The sequence below is a fragment of the Periophthalmus magnuspinnatus genome, chromosome 19 (assembly GCF_009829125.3).
Source record: "Periophthalmus magnuspinnatus isolate fPerMag1 chromosome 19, fPerMag1.2.pri, whole genome shotgun sequence".
Classification (NCBI taxonomy): Eukaryota; Metazoa; Chordata; class Actinopteri; order Gobiiformes; family Gobiidae; genus Periophthalmus; species Periophthalmus magnuspinnatus.
In genome coordinates, this window is record NC_047144.1 from 12515055 (window position 1) to 12541907 (window position 26853).

Here is a 26853-nt window from a genome sequence, read left to right on the forward strand (position 1 = left end):
GTGAGTTTCTGGGTCTGGTCACAAATCATCAGGTTCAACATATGTGAATTTACCATTTGGATATTTCATAGCAAAGTACAATATAATCAATAAGAAAAACTGTCTCTTGCCCTCCATCTGTGAGTATGACATCATCACATTCAACAATCTGAAAACCACCAATCTGAACATCTACGGCAACATAATGTTGGTGTACAGTGATGTGTATGGGATCAATAAGACTTATAGTAACAGTTGTATTAGTAGTTTGTAATTGTATTTGTAATAGTAATAGAGGTCAGTAGCAGCAGTAAGTTGTGGTGTTCCTTTTAGACTCTGTTACAAGTCGCATTTATGTACCTTTTGAATAATATTTAAAGGTCCAAGGCCCATATTACATAAAATTGACTCTGGTGAGCTTTAAGTCATGTTATGATGCTCTTACCTCACCAAAAACGTACCTGGAGTTCTCTTTTGCTTCATTCACACATGTTTGAGAAAATGAATATTAATCTGTCTACATCTCCAAAGCTCAAAATGCTCTGTTCCACCATGTGATGTCATGTAGTGGTAGTTTTCAAGTTAACTACTAAGTTTTTCCTTTTGTTCAGTAGAAATTCGCACTTCCAGGGCTGAAATTGTCAAAATGATTCTGGTCAATGTGTATGGAGTTTAAAAACACAGTGGAGCACTTCCTGTATTACCACATGACATCACAAGGTGGAACAGAGTGTTTTCTGTTTGAGGGAAAAAACCTATACGAGCAGAGTTTGTGTATTAAACATGTGTGAATGAAACAAAACACAACTCCAGGTATGTTTGTGATGAGGTAATAACATTATAAGATCCTTTAGTTGTTATTTGGGACAAAGTGTGAAATGTGAAAATAATTTATTGGTTTTGAAAGTTCCAAGTAAGTCTCAAGTCAAGTTCTAAGTCTTAGTCAGTTTTATTAAATCAAGTTCACACCTGTCTGTAACTCAGTGTTAATTCAAAACTGTCTTTCCTGTCCTTTTGCAAACTACTTGTCTGAGTGGTCTGTGTTAAGTTAATTTTATGCCCACAAGGGGGAGACATTCTCTTTCGTTGCCAATGAAATACATACATATTTTTTTTCTTCAAGTGAGAAAAACGAATGTTAGGACAGAGGAGTGGACACTTTTCTCTGTCAGCTCTATTGCTTCATAATTTCACTCCAGATTTGCTTAGAGAGAGAAAGAGAGAGAGAAAGAGAAAGAGAGGGAGAGAGGAGAAAAGCAGAAGACCTAAGACTTGAGCTCTGTTAGGCGGGGGGAGCGGAGGAGTGAGGATCCCCGCAAGTCCAGCAATAGCAGCAGCAGTAGAAGCAGAAAAGAGGGTGAAAAGAAGAGCAAAACATTAATAAAAGTTGGAGTTTGGACTGGTGGGACATGGGGGTCTGGGCTGTCCTCCTTATCTCTCTGTCCCAGGTTGATTTGGGACGAGTATGGGCACAAGAGCAAGGTAAGCCCTACTTTATCCACAGGTATGCATGATTTGTGATACTGACACATTTTGATATCCTCTTGTTAAGTAAGTCTCAACTATATGCAGCATAGTAAACTTAACGCTACGAAATGTGAAAATTCTCGGTATTTTAAACTCTGGCAGCAGATTTGCAAAGGTTCAAGAATGTTTGAAAACTATTTTGTCTGTAAAATTCTTCCTGCATTTTTGTTTAAACTGAGCAGTCCCCAGACGTTTCCCTGACCCAGGCCAGAAAAGACATAAAAGTCATGTGTTTTTGAGAGGGATGCCGCAGTAATAAGTCTCTATAGAATACTCAATTTTGCAGACAGATCATTGGCAGTTTTGTTATCCTATTTGGAAGGAAAAATTGTTGTAGAGGTATCTTGTAAAACATGTTTGAAGCATCATGGGAGGAAAGCTCTAATTTGGCTTTCATCACTTACTAAATCTTCTTCTTAATCTCACTTAATCTTTCCAGGACTAAACCAGGTTTAACTGAGGACTAAACTGGGTCTAAAGCCCCACTGATAGATACTGACCATCGCAAGCCATCATTTCAACGTACTCCCCTTTAAATCAGGTCTAAAGCAAGTCTAACCCAGGACTAAACCAGGTCTAGCCCAGCACTGACCCAGGACTATACCAGGACTAAACCAGGACTAACCCAGGACTAAACCAGGTCTAGCCCAGCACTGACCCAGGACTATACCAGGACTAAACCAGGACTAAACCAGGTCTAGCCCAGGACTAAACCAGGTCCAGCCCAGCACTGACCCAGGACTATACCAGGACTAAACCAGGACTAAACCAGGTCCAGCCCAGGACTAAACCAGGTCTAACCCAGGACTAACCTAGGTCTAAACCATGACTAACTCAGGACTAAAGCACCTCTAATCGATACTGACCACTGCAGCTGGAGAACACCCCACAAGAGCTGCAGTCTTGGATTTTGGTTCAATTGTGTAGGCGTCAATATTTGTACTTGTAACTTCATATCCATTTTCATAATTCAATTTTTTCATGCATTTTTCCACACATTTTTATTACACAGATGCTGTATACTTCTTCACCTCTGTGTGTCGCCATGTATTTTAGTTCTCCTTGGAGAAATAGTATTTTTAGCCAGCCTCGTTCTTACGCTAGCTCTCCTCCCCTCCAACAATCAGAGATGCTCTAGTTTCTATGGCCTCTCCTGTGGTCCCACTTCCACTGATCAGGGGCCCGGGCTCTGCAGAGGACAGTCAGAAAAACTGCCACATGCTATATAGACAGAGGGGGCAAGCCAACTGAAAAAAGTAGTGAAAAAAAGTTCAAGTCCGACCACAAATGTTGTTGGAGAGGTTTAAAAAATAATGTACTAGCAAATGCATTGGAATCCTAATATTTTTTCAGAGACTGCATTGTAGTATTGTCAATGCTTTTCTGTTAAAAACACATAAGGTATGCTTTCACTCTTCTCCGCCCCCTATTGGTCAGCCTCTGTCATGCAGTGAGTTACAGGTGGATGTCACCAACTCCAGTGAAATTTCCAATAAAACAGTTTGAAGAACATGCATTGTTACTGTGAACAGGTTTGCCTCTCCGCAGATCTAACCTGTAATTCCATTTGATGACCTTATCAACTTGTCTTTGTGAAGATAGATCGGTTAAAACAGAACCTACTATGCAAAATCAACTTTATTGAGTTTTTAACCATACTTATTTCCCCTTCTCATTTTCCCTCTCAAAGTTGTACTTAGTGTCATTTATGCATATTTGGGTAATGTTTATACTCCTGTATTCAAGACGACGATCAACCCCTGTTTTCACCGCCACCAGCTTACGCCCACAGCTCTGTACTTACTTCGTTCTTTATTGTCTTAATCAATGATACACATAGGATTCAGCAGCATTGCATACTAATTTTGGTCCAAATGACAGTTATCTACAGGAGCTGCCGATAGCTTTGCGACTCTCTATTGTGATGTTTACAATGACATTGGTTCCCATTGGATACCACCATAAAAATCAGTAGACTTGTTCCTTTTATTAAGTAATTTTAACCCAATATTTCACAGTCCAGTCATGGAGATGAGCAGAAAAGTTACATAGCATTCCTTTACATAATTGCAGTCTTTGTGATCCAACCTCCTACTACACAATATGTTAATTACATTTTATTATAAGTAATCTTGCAGCCCTATTTTGACATCTAACTTTTCTATTTAAAAGTGATTATTTAAAAGTGATTATCTAAACATGTGTTTGTCCATTGCATTGACTACATTCATAGAATATATAAAAAAAAACATAGTCATAACTGCTGAAATAAACCATTCAAAGTTGTGTCACTGACGGACACCTATTTAAACCAAAACTGGTGATAATAGTCAACCAGTTTTCAAGTCAAGTATAGCTGTAAAATTAACATTTAACAGCCACTAAAATGTTAGCTTTCACACTGGCATCCATTAGCCCTAAATGGTAGATAATATAACCACTAATTGACAGTGATTACTGCCATAATACTTAAAATGTACGAAACAACAGCTATATTTAGCATTCATTTCTTATGCTACTTAATTTATTTGCATTAGGCTTTGGCGTATTTGTGGTGATGAGTGAAAATTATCAATATCCAAATACCCACACAGGTGTTTTTAGTTAGCATGGCTCATTAACCCAGTGGAATGCCGCAAATTACGTGAGCTCACATATAAGTACTAGTGCCAAAATCACGAAAGTTACATCCAAACTCAGCAGGTGCGTAAACCTATATTGATCTGTGATTGTATTCCAACTTTTTACTGAATTGACCTTTAATATAATTGAGCACAGTTTGTTGATCAGCCCATATACTAAGTGGTAGTATCATTGGATTCAAGCCTAAGCTATTAGACACTACTGTAAAGCACAGACATCTGGTAGAATAGCTACCAGATTTTAGTGTCATGAAAAAGGGAGGCAACAAAAGAAGAAAGAAAAGAAAATGTTTGATACACCATGTAGCATATTTCTAACATGTAACTTTTCTGGAGGTGCGAGGTGACCTCGCCTTGCTCACCTCCATGGAGATATTATTGCTTTGCCTGGAATGTTCCACTGTCTTGCATTAAATGTATCTACCACCATATAGACAATCAGGTGACTCCTCAAGGCCTTGTTAGAGGTCAGAGGCCTTATTTATAAAACTTTGATGTTGAATTCTTAATAAAAATGTAAGTGAGACTAAACACAATCTTCCTAAAACACACTTTTGCCACAGCTCTGAACATCACAAGGTGTTGAATTTTTGAACCGGACTCATTTCCACACTAAGTTGTAATTTTATAGATCGCAAACTTAACGTGGAGGGTCACATACAAAACGCTCTTTATAAATGACACCCCAGATCTGTGGAGAGATCTGGGGTCTCACAGTAAAAAGAATGTATTGCTTTTGTTTTGTTTTTCTTTAAAGTGAGAGTAATATCCTAAACTCCATCCACAACCACATTTCAAATATAGCTGCTGTACTAGGAAGGCCCTGGAAGACTAAAGGGGAGAGTGAAGGGAAAGGAGGGGTGGGGTCTGGACATATGAGGAACACTGTGATTGGTCTAACAGGTATCGACACTTCAACTCTGTCCCAGGTGTTTGTAATAAGAAACACCTGGCTGTAATCAGGACAGTCTTGTGTAATGTCACACTATACTTTAAATTGCAATGGCCACTGGAGGCACACTCAGTTTTTATCTGTTTTTTAACACAAAGCTGTAAATTGGCCTATTTTGTACTAAAATGCCAAAAAAGAACACTTGGAACAGTAGATAATGCTATTGAAATACTATCACCACAGTTTACAAGCAAGAAAAAGTAGATTTAGTGTTTAGTTCCACTTTAAATAAAAACAGCTGTAACTGAATAAACGCAGGATACTACTGTGGAACATTCCAAGCAGGTGGTGGATCCTCAACCAGAAAAGTTATATAGTGCAGATCTTAATAACATCTGATCTTTCTCAATCATTCCCAGTGTTTGTATTATGGTTACTGCAGTTCCTGGGACAGTGAGGTGCCAAATGGTTTCCTCCCACGTCACAGTCGCCTCGGGGCAGGTTTCAGAGCTGTAAAAAGCAGTGGGCTGAGGTGCTGCGACACACGTAGCATTGACCCGGTCCTGTGATGATTACTATAGCACTAACGCGGCTGCCAGGAGTCTGCAGGTGGTTCACATCCTGTTTCTAGGCCTCCTTTACAACACTAGACTAGACTTTATATTTGGAAACTTACTGGTCTCACGAGTTATATGGTGGTATTAATATTGTAACAATGTTATTACTTTGCTTGGAAAGTTCCATTGTATGGCATTAAATGTATCCATCTCCTTGAAAACAAACATTAAGTCACGATAACACATTTTGAAGCACGATATATTGCTGAAGTAAGTATAGACAATAATGACCACATTTTCCGGTTGCTCTGGAGTATAAGTGAAAAAGCGTAATAGTGAAGAAAAAAACATATATAAGTCTCGCTGGACTCCATCCATCCATCCATTTTCTTCCGCTTATCCGGGGCCGGGTCGCGGGGGCAGCAGTCTAAGCAGGGACTCCCAGACTTCCCTCACCCCGGACACGTCCTCCAGCTCCTCCGGTGGGACCCCAAGGCGTTCCCAGGCCAGCCGAGAGACATAGTCCCTCCAGCGTGTCCTGGGTCTTCCCCGGGGCCTCCTCCCGGTGGGACATGCCCAGAACACCTCCCTAGGGAGGCGTCCAGGAGGCATCCTAAGCAGATGCCCGAGCCACCTCAGCTGGTTCCTCTCAACGTGTAGGAGCAGCGGCTCTACTCCGAGCTCCTCCCGTGTGACCGAGCTCCTCACCCTATCCCTAAGGGTGCGCCCGGCCACTCTGCGGAGGAAGCCCATTTCAGCCGCTTGTATCCGCGATCTTGTCCTTTCGGTCATTACCCAAAGCTCATGACCATAGGTGAGGGTAGGAACGTAGATTGACCGGTAAATCGAGAGCTTCGCCTTCCGGCTCAGCTCCTTCTTTACCACAACGGACCGATACAGCGACCGCATCACTGCAGACGCTGCACCGATCCGCCTGTCAATCTCACGCTCCATCCTTCCCTCACTCGTGAACAAGACCCCGAGATACTTGAACTCCTTCACTTGGGGCAGAGACTCACCACCCACCCGGAGAGAGCAAACCACCTTTTTCCGGTCGAGAACCATGGCCTCAGATTTGGAGGAGCTGATTCTCATCCCAGCCGCTTCACACTCGGCTGCAAACCGCCCCAGTGCCTGCTGCAGGTCCTGGCTCGAAGAAGCCATCAGGACAACATCATCTGCAAACAGCAGAGATGAAATCCTGTGGTTCCCAAACCAGGCCCCCTCCGGCCCCTGGCTGCGCCTAGAAATTCTGTCCATAAATATAATGAACAGAACCGGTGACAAAGGGCAGCCCTGGCGGAGTCCAACATGCACTGGGAACAGGTCTGACTTACTGCCGGCAATGCGAACACAGCTCCTGCTCCGGTCATACAGGGACCGGACAGCCCTTAGCAAAGAGCCCCGGACCCCATACTCCCAGAGCACCCCCCAAAGGACACCACGAGGGACACGGTCGAATGCCTTCTCCAGATCCACAAAACACATGTGGACTGGTTGGGCATACTCCCATGAGCCCTCGAGGACCCGATGGAGAGTATAGAGCTGGTCCAGTGTTCCACGACCAGGACGAAAACCACACTGCTCCTCCTGAATCCGAGGTTCGACTATCGGTCGGATTCTCCTCTCCAGCACCCTGGAATAGACCTTACCGGGAAGGCTGAGGAGTGTGATTCCCCTGTAATTGGAACACACCCTCCGGTCCCCCTTCTTATACAGAGGGACCACCACCCCGGTCTGCCATTCCACAGGTACTGTCCCCGACCGCCACGCGATGTTGCAGAGACGTGTCAGCCAAGACAGTCCCACAACATCCAGAGACTTGAGGTACTCAGGACGGATCTCATCCACCCCCGGAGCCTTGCCACCGAGGAGCTTGCCAACCACCTCAGTGACTTCAGCCAGGGTGATGGACGAGTCCGCCCCTGGGTCCCCAGTTTCTGCTTCCTCCTCGGAAGACGTGACAGTGGGATTGAGGAGATCCTCAAAGTATTCCTTCCACCGCCCGACAACATCCCCAGTCGAGGTCAGCAGCCCTCCACCCGCACTGTAAACAGTGTTGGTGAAGCACTGCTTTCCCCTCCTGAGGCGTCGGACGGTTTGCCAGAATCTCTTTGAGGCCGTCCGATAGTCCTCCTCCATGGCCTCCCCGAACTCCTCCCAACCCCGAGTTTTTGCCTCTGTGACTGCCCGAGCCGCGGCACGCTTGGCCTGCCGGTACTCATCAGCTGCCTCAGGAGTCCCACGAGCCAACAAGGCTCGATAGGACTCCTTCTTCAGCTTGACGGCATCCCTTACTTCCGGTGTCCACCACCGGGTTCGGGGATTGCCGCCGCGACAAGCACCACAGACCTTACGACCACAGCTACGAGCAGCCGCATCAACAATAGAGGTGGAGAACATGGCCCACTCGGAGTCCATGTCTCCAACCTCCCCCGGGATCAGGGAGAAGCTCTCCCGGAGGTGGGAGTTGAAGACCCCCCTGACAGAGGGCTCCGCCAGACGTTCCCAGCAGACCCTCACAATACGCTTGGGCCTGCCAGGTCTGTCCGGCTTCCTCCTCCGCCAGCGGATCCAACTCACCACCAGGTGGTGATCAGTTGACAGCTCAGCCCCTCTCTTCACCCGAGTGTCCAAGACACGCGGTCGGAGGTCAGATGACACGACAACAAAGTCGATCATCGACCTCCGACCTAGAGTGTCCTGGTGCCATGTGCACCGATGGACACCCTTGTGCTCGAACATGGTGTTTGTTATGGACAAGCTGTGACTAGCACAGAAGTCCAATAACAAAACACCGCTCGGGTTCAGATCGGGGAGGCCATTCCTCCCAATCACGCCCCTCCAAGTGTCACTGTCGTTACCCACATGGGCGTTGAAGTCCCCCAAGAGAACAACGGAGTCCCCGGTTGGTGCACTGTCTAGTACCCCTCCCAGGGACTCCAAGAAGGCCGGGTACTCTGCACTGCTGTTTGGCCCGTAGGCCGACACAACAGTGAGAGACCTGTCCCCGACCCGAAGGCGCAGGGACGCGACCCTCTCGTTCACCGGAGTGAACCCCAACACTCGCTGGACTATAAGGGGAAATTTATTTAACTAAATCTGAGACCAAGAACAGACATTTTTTCTTTAGAGGCAAGTTATAATAATAACAATAAAATAGAGAACAACAGGCTGAATAGCAGTACAGCAACGTAACACATAGACAACGAACTGTCTGGTATGTTTACATAAGATATTAACAATCAGATAAGCTACGCTAACGTAACATATGCCGGCTTGTCCACAAACATGAGAGACATGAGAGTTCTTTTCACTGATGCCTTACTTCTTCATCACAGTTCACACTGTTGAACTTGCAAACACATCAAATATAACATAAGCTCTGGCTCATGACACTTTGGCCTGCTAGTAAACAAACCAGAAAACAGGAAGTAGTTTTTGCGACCTTAAACTAGATTTATGATAAACTAAATATTTACAATATTGTTTCAAATGAAAAATGATCACCTTTATGGTCTTATGAATGAAGGGAAAGTATATAAGGGGAAATTAAATATGAAATGTATAAAAGAAAACGAGTCAAGTACATTTTCTAACAGGTATTACAAACACATCAGCGCCATCCAGTGGTCAAACCAGTGAACGAACTGAATACGTGTCTGGTAATGTTAAGGCAAGATATTAACAGTTAATCAGATAACTAAACATAAAAAAATAAGCTGGCAAGTTTACTCTCGATCTCACTTTCACATCCTTGGTGTTGCTTCTGAATAACTCCGCCTGCTCCAGAAGTAGATGAAGCACTGCTTCCGTGTGGCCTCGCACAGTTGTCAGTGTGACAATAACGTAGATGTGAAATTATATCACATATAAGTTGCATCTGAGTATAAGTCGCACCCCCGGCCAAACTATGAAAAAAGGGTGACTTATAGTCTAGAAAACACTTAATGCCACTGACACAATAACTCAAGAGTTAAACAACAAAAATTATTCTAAATGTACAATATTGTTAAAAAATCATGAGCTGCAATACATAAACAGGAGAATGAAACACTTTAGTACATAGTTTGTATCTAGAATGAATTACAGAAGTAGTGCAAAGAAAATGTACACACGATAAATACTAACCCCAAAAAATATTGTTCCATCTTACATGCCGATATATATGGTAATAATTACCATGACAGGCTCAACAAACACATCAGGCCAGCAGAAGTAACAGGCTAGATCTGTGGATAGGCGGCCTGCTCACAATAAAAATACCTGTTACATTTTCAATGTATGTTTAAGCAATAACAAAAAACATTTAATGCCATACCATTCCAGGCAACCCAAGAACCGGAATGATTGACTTTTACCAGATGCCTCTTTGGCTAATTTATTATATATAACACATTACTCACATTTCCAACCGGTACACTCAGACGCAGACAACAATGTAATGGTCCAAAGTGCAAAAATTTACCAGAAACAAGATATTTCACAAGAATCCACTCTTAAATTCCCAGACTGCATAAAACTGAACAGGCTGAATGTCCATCAACTATAATCCAAAATACAGACTTGTTACATTGTCTAGCTTTCATCATTGTATTAAATATCACACTCGTACTATAAAAGAGGTGGTGGAAAGTTAATATCTAATACAAAGAGGTATGTTTTTTCAGTGGGAATAAGGACAGGATGAGAAACAGTTGGTTGAATGAACTGTACACGACAGGTTACTATAAATGGATGAGTTTGCTGTGTCCTAGTTAAGCATCATCCTGTGTGAGTTTCTGTGCCCAATAGATTGCAATCTGGTTGGTGCAATGCAGACAAAGTAGCTTCAATAGATACAAATTAAAGTGGAACTAAACAGTAAATCAACATTTTACTACTACACTCTGTATATGTTTTAATAGTACTATCTACTGTTCCTAGTCCTTTTAAGGAAATTTTAGTGCAAACTAATTAAATGTGCAGCTGTGTGTTCACAAACTGAGTGCATGTCGCCTCCAGTAGCAACTGCAGTTTCAAGTACTACCTGACATCACACAGGACTGCACTGATTACAGCCAGGTTTTTCTGATTGCAAACACCTGGCTGCAGGGGCGAAGGTTGAATTGATCTGTTAGACCAAGCACACTGTTCCTCATAAGTCCAGACCCCGCCCCTTCTCCCCATTCACTCTTTTCTTTAGTCCTACAGGTACTAACATAGTTTAGCAGCAGTTAATTATGGGTGATACACAACAAAATTGTTTACCCTATTTGAAGCTATGAATAAATAGATTACTAGCCTATACGAAAAGCTGTCAAATAGCTGCTAAAGGAGGGATTAAAATAATACATGAAAGATAAAGAACAGAAGATTGTTGTGTCATCGAGTTTATATGAGTTAAACTGACATTTTCTGGTAGACACCTGCTTTTCTCCATGGATATGATGCAGCTTTGCCTTGAATGCTCCACAGTAAATTATCCTTCTGTCTCCACAGAAACAAGCAACACCACCAGGCCAACTCACAAGTAAGATCTGTGGAGAGGGGACACACTCCAGTAATAAAGCAGTAGTTTTTCAACAGTAAAACAACTGTAATTGACTTTATGGAAGATAGATATGATTAATGCCATACTGTGCAACATTCCAGGCAAACACAATACCCACAAAGACAAGGAAATAGAAAAAAAAATCCAGCAGAGAAGTTACATAGTGCTCCTTTAAATTTACAGTCCGATCACTATTGTCCAACACTGGTAACCTATATACCAGAGTCCAGTTTTAGCATATTTCTGATAGGTTGCCATATCTTTATCAAGTGAGTTCAAAATAATACTGAGATTTTATTTGTTGGGATGGGACCAATTTCAGCATTCAACAATTGGTTTGTTTTTAGAGTTAAATAGCAAGATTACATATTGTTGTTTGTGTAAGGTCAGCGCTACTGGCAGCACAAAATGTATTGGATTGCAGCATAGGGATGAAAAGATGTAAATTGGCACCACATCTGACAGTTTTATTGTGCAGGTTTTATATTTAGAAAATCTGTCAGAATCGTTTCCATATGTGGTTGTTTCACACTGGGATTTGAGGGACCTGTGAATTTGTCACACGTGTCACTTTTGTAATTATTTAAAATGTGGACACCAGTTAAAGTTAACAGGATGTTTGCACCGGGCTCTGCACATTCCCCAGAACATGTTTAGAACACGTGAAACTACTGAAGCCCACTTGAAGTCTAAAAATATTGGAGATGCTGTATTAAGAAGGCTGTTTCATCTGAGCTGCTGTTAATCTGTTCCAATAAACACCTTTTACATTTAAATGCTGTATGATTCAGGGCTTTCCTCCGTTACTAATTTTGTTTGTTACAGTATTGCATAATAGTGTGATTTATTCCTGCTGATTTGAGTTGCCTTTTTGTATTTTAACATCAAAGCTAGATGTTAAATCCAGTTACAGTAGGTCTTGTGCCAGTGCCAAGCATGGATAAATTTGTACTATTGTCTGGGGTCACCCTCCAACACAAATTTTTTAATCAAAGAGGCCATTTTAGATGGCTTGAGTCTTACAATGGCAAACCCAGTAATGAAAAGGCAGAGAGGAGCTTTTTGTTTTTAGTATTAAATCTCTCTGCAAAATCTTTCCTATAATTTAAATTGAAGGACAATGCTATTTTATGTTTATTAAATGCACACTATGTAACTTTTCTGGTGGACAGTCAGCCATCTGCTTATCTCCATGGAGGCAGGAGCTAAGCAGATGGAGATGTTACCTGCCCTGGAAAGTTCCATAGTATGGCATTACAATAATCCAGCTATCCAGCTTCAAAAACATGTAGTATTATGCAGGATTGCATCTGAACAGATCTGACCTGGCTGTAACTTGGCTTAATGGTGTCATCTGCTTGTCTCCATGGAGATAGATCTGTTTAATGCTCTTCTAGCAAAGCAATAACATCTCCATGGAGAAAAGTTGAAAGGTTACATGTGAACCTTAAACTGTCTTAGGGTCGATATAACTTTTTTGCCTGCTCCAAGTCTGAAAAAAAGAAAATAAAGAAAAAAAGCACTATTTTGGTCTCAGGATTACATAACATTTCATCACATTACTGCTGCTTACATAAACCGTGTAGTATATTTTTCACAATCATATCCCTATCAGTCTGTCTCTCTGTAAATAAACAAAGAGACCTGCTGAAAGTTAGCAGTGCAACTGATCTCAAAACTGATCTAAAAACTAGTTCAAAGTTAAAGCAAAACGTGGCGGATTGGTGAGTCATGGATGAGTTTAACAATGGCCTTTGTAACACTGTATGATCTGTTGAGCAGATGACATAAACCCACGTAGACTGAAAAGGAGTAAAAACATGGATCCATGGCCCCACATGCACCATAGAGGCTAGCTACTTGGCTTATCAACAAGGAATTTAATGAAAGACAGCGCAATTACATCGATATTTGGACAAAAACCTACATTGCCTTTCTATCAAAGCAATCATCTCATTGTGTGGTTCAAATAAAACGTATTTTCCTTAATCATATCTATTTATTGGTTCTTGGATTCCCTCTAATTGAAAGCTGGAAGAGCTCAAAATGTGTTCGCCTTTGATTTACAGCAAACATGTCTTGACTGTTAATGATCCAAATTACGACGAAATAATAAAATACAGATGTGCGCATAACTTCCCTTGTTTTAAATTAGGCTAAGGCGCTTACGCAGCAGTACGCTCTGTTAATTTAATATGGCTTTCGCACATTTGGAAATCCACAGGGACTTGCAGAGCATCTATCAAAACATGGAAGAAAGCCTTGACAAGTTTAAATCATCTCAAGTTCACGTCGCCTGGAGTGAACTGTTGGCCTTTGTATGTATGTGTTGACAGAATTCACTCACCAAACCAAAGTCTGTTTTGTTTTAGACGCTTTGGTGAGCTGGCCATCATGGCGGACACATGAGGAGGTCACCGATGTGCAAAACAGAGAGAGCCTGCACAGAGAAGAACGCAGCGCAGTGGACACCAGTGCACTGTCGGTCAATATTACAAAATTGCTGGTAAGAATATTAGAACTAATAAAACAAAATGGAAATGTTTAACCAAGGTACAAAATGTGTCATACCTAGTTTTGTCAGTCCAAGAGTCGTTACTACCCTTAAAGCCCCAGGGGTAGGGCTGTCATTGACTAAAGACTTTGCCGACTGAAGACGTGTCCTGCCGATCGATTAGTCGACTAAAGGAGGCCGTGGCAAAAGCTCTTAAACTATTCATTATCTCTATGATCTGACTGTGTAAGTGCACTCAAGAGCATATGAGGTCATGCAAACAACTCTTACTACAGAAAAGCAATAAGAAAAAGTGTATTTTTATGGAAAAAGACAGAATACACAAAGGATTTACTCCCAAATTCCCAGCTAATCCACCACAAACTTCTACTTTCTGCTGCTGTGCATATAAATCCTTATAAAATAAATAAAATTGTTAGTCGCCAAAAACAAATTTTTGGTCCAAGACACCATCGACTGATTAAATGACTGAAGGTCTACAGACCCACCCAGTTGTAGGCCACACACATTTTGAGGTACGTGCTGCAGATCATGCTGAGATAACAGATCATATTAAAGTTCATTTTGTGGCATGACTGTAACTTGGCAATATTTCAAGTAAAACTTCAAAATGCTGAAATAACATTTGAGCTGCAATAAATATGAAGCATAATAAGTAATAGAATGTAGGTATCTGTAAAAAATAATAAAAAAAAAAACAGCTTTTGTGCAAGCAAATAGTAGTGACAGGTTATCAAAGTTTCTCACTAGCACAAAAAGATAGGCTGAAATATGAAATATTGTGGCCAAAACAGAACAGTATTCTGTGAAGTGGTCTGCCATGGTCCTTGTTCATATACAGGACCCCCTTGAAAAAGAAATGATGCGTCACAAGGGTCAGTCCTTAATAAAATATCAAATAATATTTATCAGCTTTCTTTCATAAAGGGGCACTAACTAAGGTAACTTTTCTGGTGGAGTACACGCCATCTCCTGGTGTCCATGGATATGCTGCTTTGCCTGGAATGTTCCACAGTAGGCATTAAATGTGTCTTTCTCCATGGAGACAAGCAGGTGACACCACCAGGTTAGGTCACATAATGCATATTTGCTAAGTATCTTTTAGCAGTAAAAGTACTTGTCACACTCATAGTGACATGCAGGTGGCAAACCAGCCATAAGAAAAGTTACATAGTGGACCTTTAAAAATTTACTGAAATACAATAAGACTCTAGATTTTCATGTGTGTATTTTTGTCTCTTTTACTGGAATCAGCCAAATGAACTCAACCCAAATAAAGCATGTTGTATGTTTCTTTCCTCTTTTTATTGAAAATTGAAAACAGACTTTAGCTTTGTCCTGCCAACTTACAGTTTGTTTTAGCATGGCTGTGTAGTGCGCGCGGAGCTTGTGTGTATGACGCCAATGACTCAGTCGGACAAAAAGATCACCAGAGGAACTCGTGCTGTGCTGCCTTTTCCATTCAAACGTCTGATCACACTTTGTAGGAACCTCGATTTCACACCCAACCAGAGTCTCTTCAGTAAATCACCAAATGTGTCATCGGGGCGTGTGACAAAAATATTTACTTAGATATCACGTGGTACTTTATGTGGTGACTGTTCCATTGATATATCAATTTTTATTTTTTTTACTTTGGAGAAAACGTGATGGTTATTTGGAAAAGGAAAATTGTGCAATATTTGTCTTTAAAGATGCACTAACTTTTTGTGGCGGGTCCCCCACATGCTTGTTTCCATGGAGATGCAATTGTTATGCCTAACCTGGAACATTCTACACTATGTATTAACAGCAGACAAGCAGAAGATTTCATCAGGCCAAGTCACAGGTAATATCTATGGCTAGGCAAGCCTAGTCATAGTAAGAATGCATGTTTTTAAAGGTTGCAATAATTAACACTTGCAGTTGAGCCAGTGATGTAGATGTTTAATGCCATACTGTCAAACATTCAATGCAATTGCATATCCATGGATACAAGGTGGAAGCAGAACCCAGTGATTCCCAGTCATCGCTGAGGGAAAAGTATTTGGTTATTAAGTCGTTGTCACCTCAAAATCCCACGCCCCTTCAGAAATACAGGCTCTGGAGATAGGAGGGAAAAAGTGGGTCAGACTGTGTGTATATGGAGCAGGCAGAGAGAGCTGCATTTAACTGCCCCATTTTCCATAGCCCACAACCACTGCTCTCCATCACCTTCAACTGTGGGTGCATTAATAACACCATCAACATGAAGGGCCTGTATCAAAGACATCGAGCCTGTTGTCAATGATAGTATGGCTGAGGTACAAACAGCTCCCTCAAGTGGTGATACAGAAAGAAATGAAGCATCGGTGAAAGCATAACTTTAAAAAGATAGTGTTAAATATGATTAGTCTAGATAAGTTTGAATATGCCGCAATTCTGATCTATTGAATACCGTAAATTTCGGATTATAAGCCGCTACTTTTTTTCCACGCTTTGAACCCTGCGGCTTTTACAGCAGTGCGGCTTATATATGGAATTTTACTGGATAACGGACCCTGGGGGGCGCTCTCTAGCTGTAAACGTAAAAGTGAGACAGACGTGGGGAAAGATTCTGCTCTGAAGAATTCACTAGTTTTGATTTTGAACGATCATTTTGCGCATCATGAAATGGATATGATGCAGTTTTTAAGATAAAGAAACAGAAAGGAAACAGAGCAGGGGTCGGCCTTTAACACGCAAAGAGCCATTTGGACCCACTTTCCACATAAAATAAAACACTGGGAGCCACAAATACTTTTTGACATCTAAAATGAAGATAACACTGTATAATAACAATAATGTAACGGAATAATGTAGGTTTTACTTTCACGGACAAGCCTTCTACACGTGGCAGATAAATATGGCAAAAACAACTTAAGTGCATAAAAAAATACAACTCACCAAACCGCTGCATCATGCATCGCGCTGATTATGTGATTATGTCTACTCTACTCCGCAGTTTCTTTAAAAAAACAACAACAAAAAAACTCGTAGCGTATCGTTTAATCCCAGGTGCTTATTCTCCATGTGCCAAAGCAGTTTTGAAGGTTTCATTGCCTTATTTGCTTTTCCCGTATGTTACGCAGAGCGGACTGTGCGTGAGAGTCACCTGCAGCGACAAACCCAGATTTTAAGTAGGCATTGTCTGTTAAATTTATCTTTCTTTTTCTTGGAGGTCGTAGTCTCTTCTTCTGGCTCCTCAGTTGTCCTTTTCCCCTTTGTTAAAAAGATCTCCAAAGACTTTTGTTTTGGCTCATTTTCACTCACTTGTGGCTCTACTTTTGGGCGACATGTCTGATGATACGTCACCGCGGAGACAAGAGCAGATAATATACTTGCTACTACATCAAATAGATTTCTGTGGCGATTTCCAGCAGGATTTTCATGATACATCTACGGACGAGCTTATTAGTGTGTCATTAGGGACGGGCCAAAGTTGCTCCTGACCCCTGTGCGCACAGCGTCTGAAAATCAGGGCTCTTTACGCAGGACTGTGAGCTGTGTCTGTGTCAGTTCCCAAGCCACGCAGAGCCGCAGTATAAGGCTGAAAGAGGCGCATACGGCTCCGGAGCCGCGAGTTGCCGACCCCTGAAATAGAGCCACTGCACGTAAGCTCGACATCAATGAATCCAACTTGGTCAATGTAAAAAGACGACAAAAGTTTTCAGAGGAAATAAAAGCAGATTTTCCGTGTTGGTGCAGCTTTATTTTCTAAACCTGCAGATGTGTTCATCCCGTGTTGTTGTCGTGTTGGTGCCAATTTTCAGGCACAGTTTAAAAAAAAGCGTGTCGGTGCAGCGTCTTTCTGTGTAAATATCTCATGTTACAATATGAAAACCTGCGGCTTTTATTCAGGTGCGGCTTATATATGTACAAAATTGATTTTCTCTTCAAATTTAGCTGGTGCGGCTTATATCAAGGTGCGCTCTGTAGTCCGAAATTTACGGTAATAATTTTAAACATTACATTCAATAAGAAACTATTCCTTTATTTAATATAAAAACTATAATTAGAAAGAATCTGTGTCAGAATCCAAATTTAATAAAGACTAAAACATGACAAAGGAAAAGTTCAGAAGTGTTGCAATATTTTGAGTGTGCAGTACAATATTCTGGTTTCTGATACTGCAATATTTCTAATTTCAAAAGACTCATGGGTTTTAGTCAGCCATTTTTTCCTCTTAGGGATGCCATTTGAAGACTTTTGACCATTCAAAAGAATTGACTGGATTTCCTTCCAAATGTAAAAAAATATATACTAATTTCAGTAATATATTTGTCTTAGGAGGACAACCAGAAGTACTACAGATGGGAGAGTTATGGACCAGAGGACAGACGAACAGAGGAATTGTGGATAAATTTGAGCGCAAGCCAAATAAGAATCCATGGCATCTTATCCAACACACACCGACAAGCTGCGGTAAGACCAATACAGACATATAAAAATCTATAATCTATGCATAAATTAATTATTCTGAATTATTTTCAAGCGAGTAGCACTTTCCTTTGATTTCCCCTTTTATGGACACAACTTGAGACAAATTATTATAGCAACAGGAGGTAATTCATTCAAAGTTATTTTTGTTTCAGAAGTCAAAATATGTAACTATATCTATTTAAAAATACAGGTTTTATCTTCATGGGAGAAGTCATTCACCAGATGCTGACTGCTACACAATACGTTGCTCCTCTGATGGCCAATTTTGACCCAAGTTTTTCATCAAACTCCACTGTGAGGTACTCGGACAATGGTAAGGGTGCTCACAAGTATTATGAGGTCGTGTGTGTCTTTGTGAAATATGGGTGAACAATTTTAGAAAAAAAAAAAAAAACATAATAATGCAATTACACTAGTGAATTTCTGTTTTTTATCAAGAATTTTTTGGTAGATTTTAAAACATGCAGGAGATTTAAAATCCTAAATATTATTGGCGTATAGTTTACTTATACATGTGGAACTTTGCAAAATTTTACTTATTTTATTGACAGACTTTTTGGCTAATATTTAAATTTCGACTCTTATTAAAATTTTATCGCTATTCTCTCACAGTTTACTCTTTTGTTTTTTTTTTCTTTTTACAAGTAAATTTCCCTAGATCTATAAATTCCAATTCTAAGACAACATGGAGTCAATTTTTATTGTCAATTTTATTACCAAAATAATTGCAACCATTCAAATAAAGATAGTCATTGAACTAGAACTAATAGCTCTAATAATGGTTAATACGACTGTGTTGTGTTCAGGAAATCTCTTTGTGGTACAGTGGGATAAAGTTCGACTAAAAGACAGAGAAAGCGAAGGAGCATTTACATTTCAGACCGTTCTTCATAAAAACGGGACAATCGTTTTTAACTACAGAGAGGTGAGGAGAATGTTTGGACTAAAGCAGTTTCTTGTTGAGCAATTAAAAACAAAATATATTTCACAGATCCCTATTTTAGTGGAGAAAATGAATTCCACTGATCATCCGGTAAAGGTGGGACTCTCTGATGCTTTCCTGGCCTTAATGCCTTCCTCACTCAATTCAGGTACAAATTTTAAGTGCAAACCTACATCTGTCATGATAACACATTTTGAAGTGTGATATATAGCTATAGAAAATTATCCAATGAGGTTCATCTGTTCTTCCATTAATTTATTTTTATAGATTCTTTTTACAGACCAAGGTTTAGTTTGTTTTCATAACTGACCGTTTCGAGTGCTAACTAGTAGACTTCCTAAGAGTGGTCATGTGATGTTGCTGTGACATGTCCGGTCGGTTTTGGTGTTGTCTTCCTACCGGTGGAGGCAGGACGACAGCGCCATCTGCAGCCCAACTTCTTCAGGACAGTATCCCACTTGTGTGAGAGTAAAAAAGGACAGACAAAACACTACAGGAACGAACCAACCTAATCCAGCTCCTACATTTCATATCCACCTCCAAATATTTCAAAAACAAAGAAAAAATATTTAGGCAGAAAGAAGGCTTCGCTGTGGTGGACGCCTTATCAGAGGACTTGGAGGAGAAGGCCATAAACACAGTACCGACAAAATGGACAACATACTGGAAAAGACAGAAACATAGACAAAAATAGACAGCACAGGGAACATCCAATTCACACTTGAAGAAGAAGCAAACAATGCAATACAATCTCTGGACATGAATATAACACACAGGGAAGATGGCAGCATCAAAATAAAGATGCATACATAGAAAACCATTGTACACTGACCAACTCCTCCTATGGACATCAGAACATCCCACAGCCCACAAACTCTCCATTGAACATTATTTGACAGAACCAACACTATAACAGATGAACAAGATGAGCAGGAGGAAGACAGACCCATCCACAACGCTTTAAATCAGTGCCAATACCCAAAATGGGCAATTAACAAAGGAAAACAACAAGCCCGGGAAAAGGTAAAACAGAGCCAGAAAAACAAAAACAAAACAGAAAAAAGAGTGCAGCCATGGTAACATACCTTATATTAGGGGTATAATAGAAAAAGTGCAGAGGGTGATGAAAAGACACAATATAAACACACCAGTAAAACCATAGAAAAACTCAGGCAACTACTCATACACCCAAACGATAAAATAAAACCAGAGCACAAATGTAACGTCATATACAAAATACCCTGCATGTCTTGCAATAAAATATACATCAGGGAAACAGGGAGGGCTTTCAGTACATGAAAAAAGGAACATAGAACAGAATGTGAGAAGGAAACAGCAAAAGCAGGCACACGAGCAACAAAACACAATGCAGAACAGAAGCAACTCGAATCGGCCATTTCTGACCATTATAAAAGTGTCCACAGGACTTTAAATCAGGACAAGGGGGGCTTTTTACTCTCACACACCTGGAATACTGTCCTGAAGAAGTTGGACTGCAGATGGCGCTGTCCTGCCTCAACTGGTAGATAGAGCAACATCATGTGACCACTCTGTGGAAGATCGCTAGTGAGCAGTTGAAATTGTCAGGTACGAAAACAAACTAAACCTTGGTCATTAAAAAATCTGTTGAAAAAAAAAATAGCTACAGGAAATATTACAAACAGAGCATACTGAAGACCAATGTTCCCTCTAATTTTTCATGAGTCTGAGCAAACACACAAACTCCCTGAGCGTCCCATGGACCACTGTGAGCGACATCAGACGTGCACACTGTGGTCATGCTGCATCACATCCATCCAAGTTAAATGGTTTATTAAAAGAATCAAATTACCGCATTTACATTTCTGTTATAAGACTTTTGATTAAGTTCTTTAGCCACTTATACAATGAAAATGACAAAAATCTTGCTCATGACCTGTGTAGTGTGTTAATGCTATTGGAAGTATAAATATTTAATTTTAACTATGGCAAAACATGAGCTTCCAACCAAACCAAGCCAACTGTAAACTCCAATGTTGAAAACACACTTAACATTTTATTATAAAGCTCTGACTTGTATTATGAGTAACTCTTTTTCAGTAAATGACACGATCATTTGATTTTTACAACTCATAAACTAGTGACAGTATCAATGACCAACACACACTGAGAGGAATCTGTATCTGCACAGCTGCTCTATTACTGTACATTTATATATCATATCAAAACACAATATATAATGTGTATTTGTATATAAAATATATTCAAAACAAGTGGTATGGGTCAAAATAAATATATATTTGCAAACAGTGAACAAACACACACACACACACACACGCTACAAAATGTAAACAAACACGGGGGGGGGGGGGGGGCAGATTGGCATTATCTAATGCTAATAATTACACATAATACACATTTGACCCACAATTAAGTCAATAGCAGAATAAACCACGCTTACCGATCAGGAACAGCATCCAGTCCATCAGCACATAAGGTCCTCTGCTCCTGAGTCCATCATGAGATCTTCACTCGGTTCCACGAACAGCTCCGGGTCCGAGATGCCTCTAGTTTAACTTGTACAAACATCCACAGTGTCCTCGGTCGCGTACTTCCTTTGATTTGTCCGTTTCGTCATGTTTAAAACGCAAAACTGCTACAAAACAGAGCGCGGGCCGTCGGAACGTTAAGGGGGTAAAAAGCATTTAGCATCATTAGCACCATTAGCATCATTAGCGAGTCTTCACTCCACATCGGCCACATCGGCTAAACCTCTGCTAGCGGCGCATGAGGAGCCTGTCAATGACGTGGATAAGCTGCACAGATACGTATGTGAATCACATAATTGTCTGGAGCAGCTCGTCCCCGGTCACACTCACTGAGTCACATTGAAAAACAGCGCAGAATTAATTGTTGTGTGTTTATTTTATTTTCAATTCCGGTTCGATTTTTTTGTGCGCAGGAGGGAACAGTGTTGAAGACCATTTTATGCTACTAACAGAACCCAAACCCTAAAGCATGAGAATTAGAGTAAGCCCAGTTAACCCTTTAAAATGAACCATGGCTTAAATGCTAAACGGTCACATTTTTATGTAGCGCTTTTCCACCTTCAAGGCATTCAAAGCAGTCTGCATTAAGGAACTCACCCATTCGCACACACATTTATCCACCAGTGTGCACAGTCACTGGGGACGAGGTGGGTTAAATGTCTTGCCAAAAGGACACAATGACAGTATTCATCTGTGGGAGCTACACCACGAACGTGTGGGTCAGTGGATCTAACTTCTCTATAACTCTATAAATGATGTTTTATGTTGGGATTCAAACCCCCAACCTTTGGATCAGTGGACAAACACTGTACTACTGTCGCCCCAGTACATAAAACAATAAATAAATGGCCATATGAAACACTAATAGTTACTTGCAATTCTTAACAAGCCATAGGTATATTAATTACTTGACCCTTTGGAGCTCAAATGATACTGTTATGAAGACAAAATAAGAAAGGTTCCCTATTAGTGCAAATAACAAAGGTACAAGCTAACAACATGGAATGTATTTTAATATATACTTTGATGCCACATATACTATTTAATAATCCGGAGACAAACATTTATACTCACACCTACACCTGCTTTTAATGTTTTAAATTGATTTATGTACTTTGTGTGTTTTGTTTGTTTTTCTTTTGTATTTTTTCTGTATTTTAAACAGGGAGAGTCCCATGAGTGTTCTCATTGGACTCTCCCTGTATAAATAAAAATAAATGAATGAAAAAACGACGGCTCTACATACATACATTGTGACAGGCATAGCAAACAATAGTTATATAATAGTTATGTTAAGTTATTTTAAGCACATTCCTAGTTTCATTATGTAATGGTTGTAACAATTTTTTTCTTTACTTGAAGGCTCAACGCAGCACACGATCTATGAGTATCATCGTGTGGAAATTGATCCCACAAAAATTGTCAATCGATCTGCCATTGAAATTATACCTTTGCCAAGTGAGTGTTCTGTGCATGTCTATAGCTAGATCAGCCGTTCATATTTTTATATTTTAAACTGTTGTATGTGTCTAGCTTGTTCTCACCATACGACATGTGAACTTTGCACGATGTCTAATTTGACGACAGGCTGCGCCTGGTGCAACACAGTTCAAAGGTAAAATAAACACATAAGTAGTACATGAAGATGAATAAGTTTAATGCCATAGTGTGAAACATTCCAGGAAAGCAACAACATCTCCATGAGACAAGCAGCTAGATGACCCCCCATCAGAAAAATTGCATAGTGCACGTTTAAAATTAACTTTTTGATCCATCTGTTGCACAATGTCTGTTTTTTATGTTACTGTTTTGACTGATGTGTTTCTGTGAATGTTTAGGCTACTAAACAACATTTTTCATAATATAGTGGCATCATAGTAAGAGCCTTTGTATTCCCACTATCTTCCAGATGCTCTGACGGCATTGACAGGCACAGACAAGAGTGGCTTGAATTTAACTGTCCAGAAGAGGTAAGCCATCACCCATCCAGTTTGATACATGCACAGATTACACCACTGGTCTCTGGTCAGATTTACTGATGGATACTGACCAATATAACATCCCCCAGGAGCTCTGCCCTGGTTGTCTAGACATCACATCTGGTATTAGGACATTTTGGCTGCCCGCTTTATACCACTCACTGTCACATGACAGTGAAGAAATACATTAATCTGTGATATTCACCTATAAGTAGGCCAGTCACAATAATTACTATATCAACCTTTCGTTCAATAAATTAGAGATTAGCATAATTTTTTCGCTTAGTATTTGTCATAAGAACTTATTTGGACTGGAATGGAATGTTTTCTTATGTTTGTGTAATATGCATTTAAGATGCTGAATAGTAAGATTAATTTATTTATTTAGTACACCTCAAAATTGATTTCTGATCTGGTTCATTTAGAAAAGGGCTATCTTAATTATGTTTTAGGGTTATTGTGTCAGTGGTTTGGCCTGTCACAAGAACACATTTTGAAGTTTGATATATTGCTCAAGTAAATATAGACAATAAGCAATAATACTGAAACTCATTTATGCCACTGATGCAATGACACAAGAGCAGATTTAAACGTAAATTCCAAGTCTACAATATTGTTTAAAAATTATAATCTGCAATAAATAAACAGCTCAACGAAACACAGATGCAAACTTAGTACTTAGTTTGCATCTGTAATAAGTCATAGAGGTTATTAATTCAACCTTTTACGGCTTAAATCTTATCATATAGCCAGAAAATAGCAGAAAAAATTCCCCAGTAGTGCAAAGAAAATGTACACACGTGTTAACATCAAATAAATCTTGCTTTATATAAATAAAGCTTTCAGTGGTCTTCAATTTATCTTTCACTGTAATGTTTTAAATATATATACTTTTAATAAGGCCTATAAGTAGTTGTAAACAGCATTGTTGATTCAGTTTATTTCTCCCACAGTCAAAAGGCAGATGTGAGGATTATAACCCAGTACCTGAGGAAACCACAGTGTCTCACCTCGTGTCCTCTCCAACAGCTACAACAACGAAAGCAGCCAAGCTCGAAGACCACCCATCCATCACAGGCAAGGCCCAATGCTTCCTCTTGGAGTTTTCATCCTGGCATGAAAAACTAAATATATAAATGCCAAACACGAGCTCTACTGACATTTATGCATACGTTTCATTTACAAAGCATGTTTCTGTTCTTATGATATTGATATAATTAATCAAGCCACCAATTACAATGCCCCATCATCATTCAAGCAGATGGAAACAGCTAGGAAATAAGTAATACCTTACTCACTATTATATAATGCTATGGAATAGGAATTAACCTATAGGAACAAATCTATTCAGGTATCAGGTATTGTTTTCTGGATGATTTAATGATTTGGGTTTGATAATATCTGTCCAGTTTGCTTGGCGAGGCAGTTCTACTTTCTGTCTTTTGTAAAGTGAGCCTAATGCCATCACACTAAATTCCAGCCATTGTTGGTTGAGTAGGTCTTATGTTTTAAATTGCATTTATAAACTGTCATGTCTTAGTTGCCTGACAAATAAATAACAATGTAACTGTTGTCCAGCTTTAGACTATAAATCTTAAAATCCCTAAAAATCAAAACATTGACACTTGTCCATTGCAGCTGAATTTAGTAATGTTGATGCCAGACAAATACAGCCAGATGGGCAAGTTATTTACAACCATGAAAAGAGGAATCGCGCCACACAGCTTGAAGCTTGGCAAATATCATGGAAAAGCATTGACTCCAATTGTCATCAAATAGCAAAGAACAATAGTAGATTGTTTTAAATATACTTTTGTTTTCTTCAGATGAAGAGTCTGGTTCCTCTGGTAACTCCGGGATATCAGAGAACACAGCCATCATCGCGGGGGTTGTTGCTGCTTTGGTTGTGCTTGTGGCTTTGACTCTGCTGGCTGTTTACTACATCAACACACACCCCACAGTGGCGCCACCATTCTACCTCATGCAGGTACGAATAAACACATAGATCCAATCACAATAATAATCACAATATGAATAATCTGTGCATTGTAACATTGAAATGGTTGTTTTGAGAAGGTAAATTAGACATTCAAGTATATAGGAGACATCGACAATTAGGAAAAGCCCAAAAGCTCAAAAGCTGCAAAAAAGTAGGAAAAACATTATAGTAAGGGTTTAAGATCACTGAAATATATCCACTTCACTTCTACGATGAGCTTCATTTGACTGGAGCCGAACACTATGGTTGACGTCACACTCGCTTTATACAGTCTATGGTATTCATTCTAGCACACCAGTATAGCCCACCCCTATTGTGCTAGCCTTAACATGGCTGTATGATTCTTATATTCTGCAGAGACGCACAAACAACTACTGGCCCTCTATGAAGTTTCGAAACCAGGGCTGCCACTCCAGTTACGCTGAGGTTGAACTTGGAAGTCATGAAAAGGAAGGTTTCATCGAAGCTGAACCATGTTTTTAATGGATCTAGAAAAAAATATATAATGACACAAAAGGACATATTTTTGGACCTTTTGTTGATGACTGAGGACAACCAAGCCACCCACCGACAAAGGCTCCCTCCATCCTCGGATACTGGATGGTGTTTACTGAAGCCGCCTCCGGTTTTACACAAGGGAACTTCCACAATCCAATGGTTGGTGCAGGAGAGCCTGGAAAAAGAAGACATTTATAGTGCTGGGTGGGGATATGTGTGTACAATTATCATCAGGGAAACATGAGGGAACAAATCAGACAAGCCTTCATACTGCAAGTCCATATACTGATGAAATTTATGATGTTTATTACATTTTCTTTGTGTTCATTTGTGTGAGCATCTGTTGGTTTACATTGAATGTGGGTTCCATTTATTAAAATTCATGAAAAGTATTATAGCCTAGTAATTTTGAATTTTGGAAACATTTTGATTTGTTTGAATAAATACCAAGACAATGAATGAACTTTCTTTGATTGATTATGTTTGTCTTTTAATAAAAGCTGAGAAATATGTTTTGTTTTTTTCTAAGCATCTCATTAGAACACAGTAGATTTAAATAAAGGTTATTCTTAAAGATACATGCAGTATGTAACATTTTGTGTAGGTGGCAAATCACCTGCATGATTCCACAGAAATAGAAAGTTAAATGCACTTTGAAACATTCTCTATGGAGATGGATATGTTTTATGGCATTCTGTGGAAGATTATAACCAAATGAACAACATTTCCGTGCAAACAAGCAGGAGGGTGAGGGGGCCCTCCTTCTGACCAAATAAGAGACAGATTTATGGATATGCAAGCCCACTTAGAGTAAGGATGTA

The 26853-nt window shown here is 40.1% G+C and overlaps 1 protein-coding gene across 1 annotated transcript; it reads left to right on the plus strand.

Annotated features, from left to right (window-relative positions):
• The first annotated feature begins 1127 nt into the window (after positions 1-1127).
• plxdc1 (plexin domain containing 1) lies at positions 1128-26454 on the plus strand. Its single transcript, XM_055229649.1, has 13 exons — positions 1128-1461; positions 13503-13636; positions 17933-18067; positions 18138-18207; positions 18276-18398; positions 18892-19010; positions 19077-19176; positions 22919-23014; positions 23090-23171; positions 23466-23526; positions 24489-24612; positions 25362-25522; positions 25892-26454. Exons 1-13 carry the CDS (start codon positions 1389-1391, stop codon positions 26015-26017), a joined length of 1404 nt encoding a protein of 467 aa, XP_055085624.1. The 5' UTR covers positions 1128-1388; the 3' UTR covers positions 26018-26454.
• Positions 26455-26853: the final 399 nt, after the last annotated feature.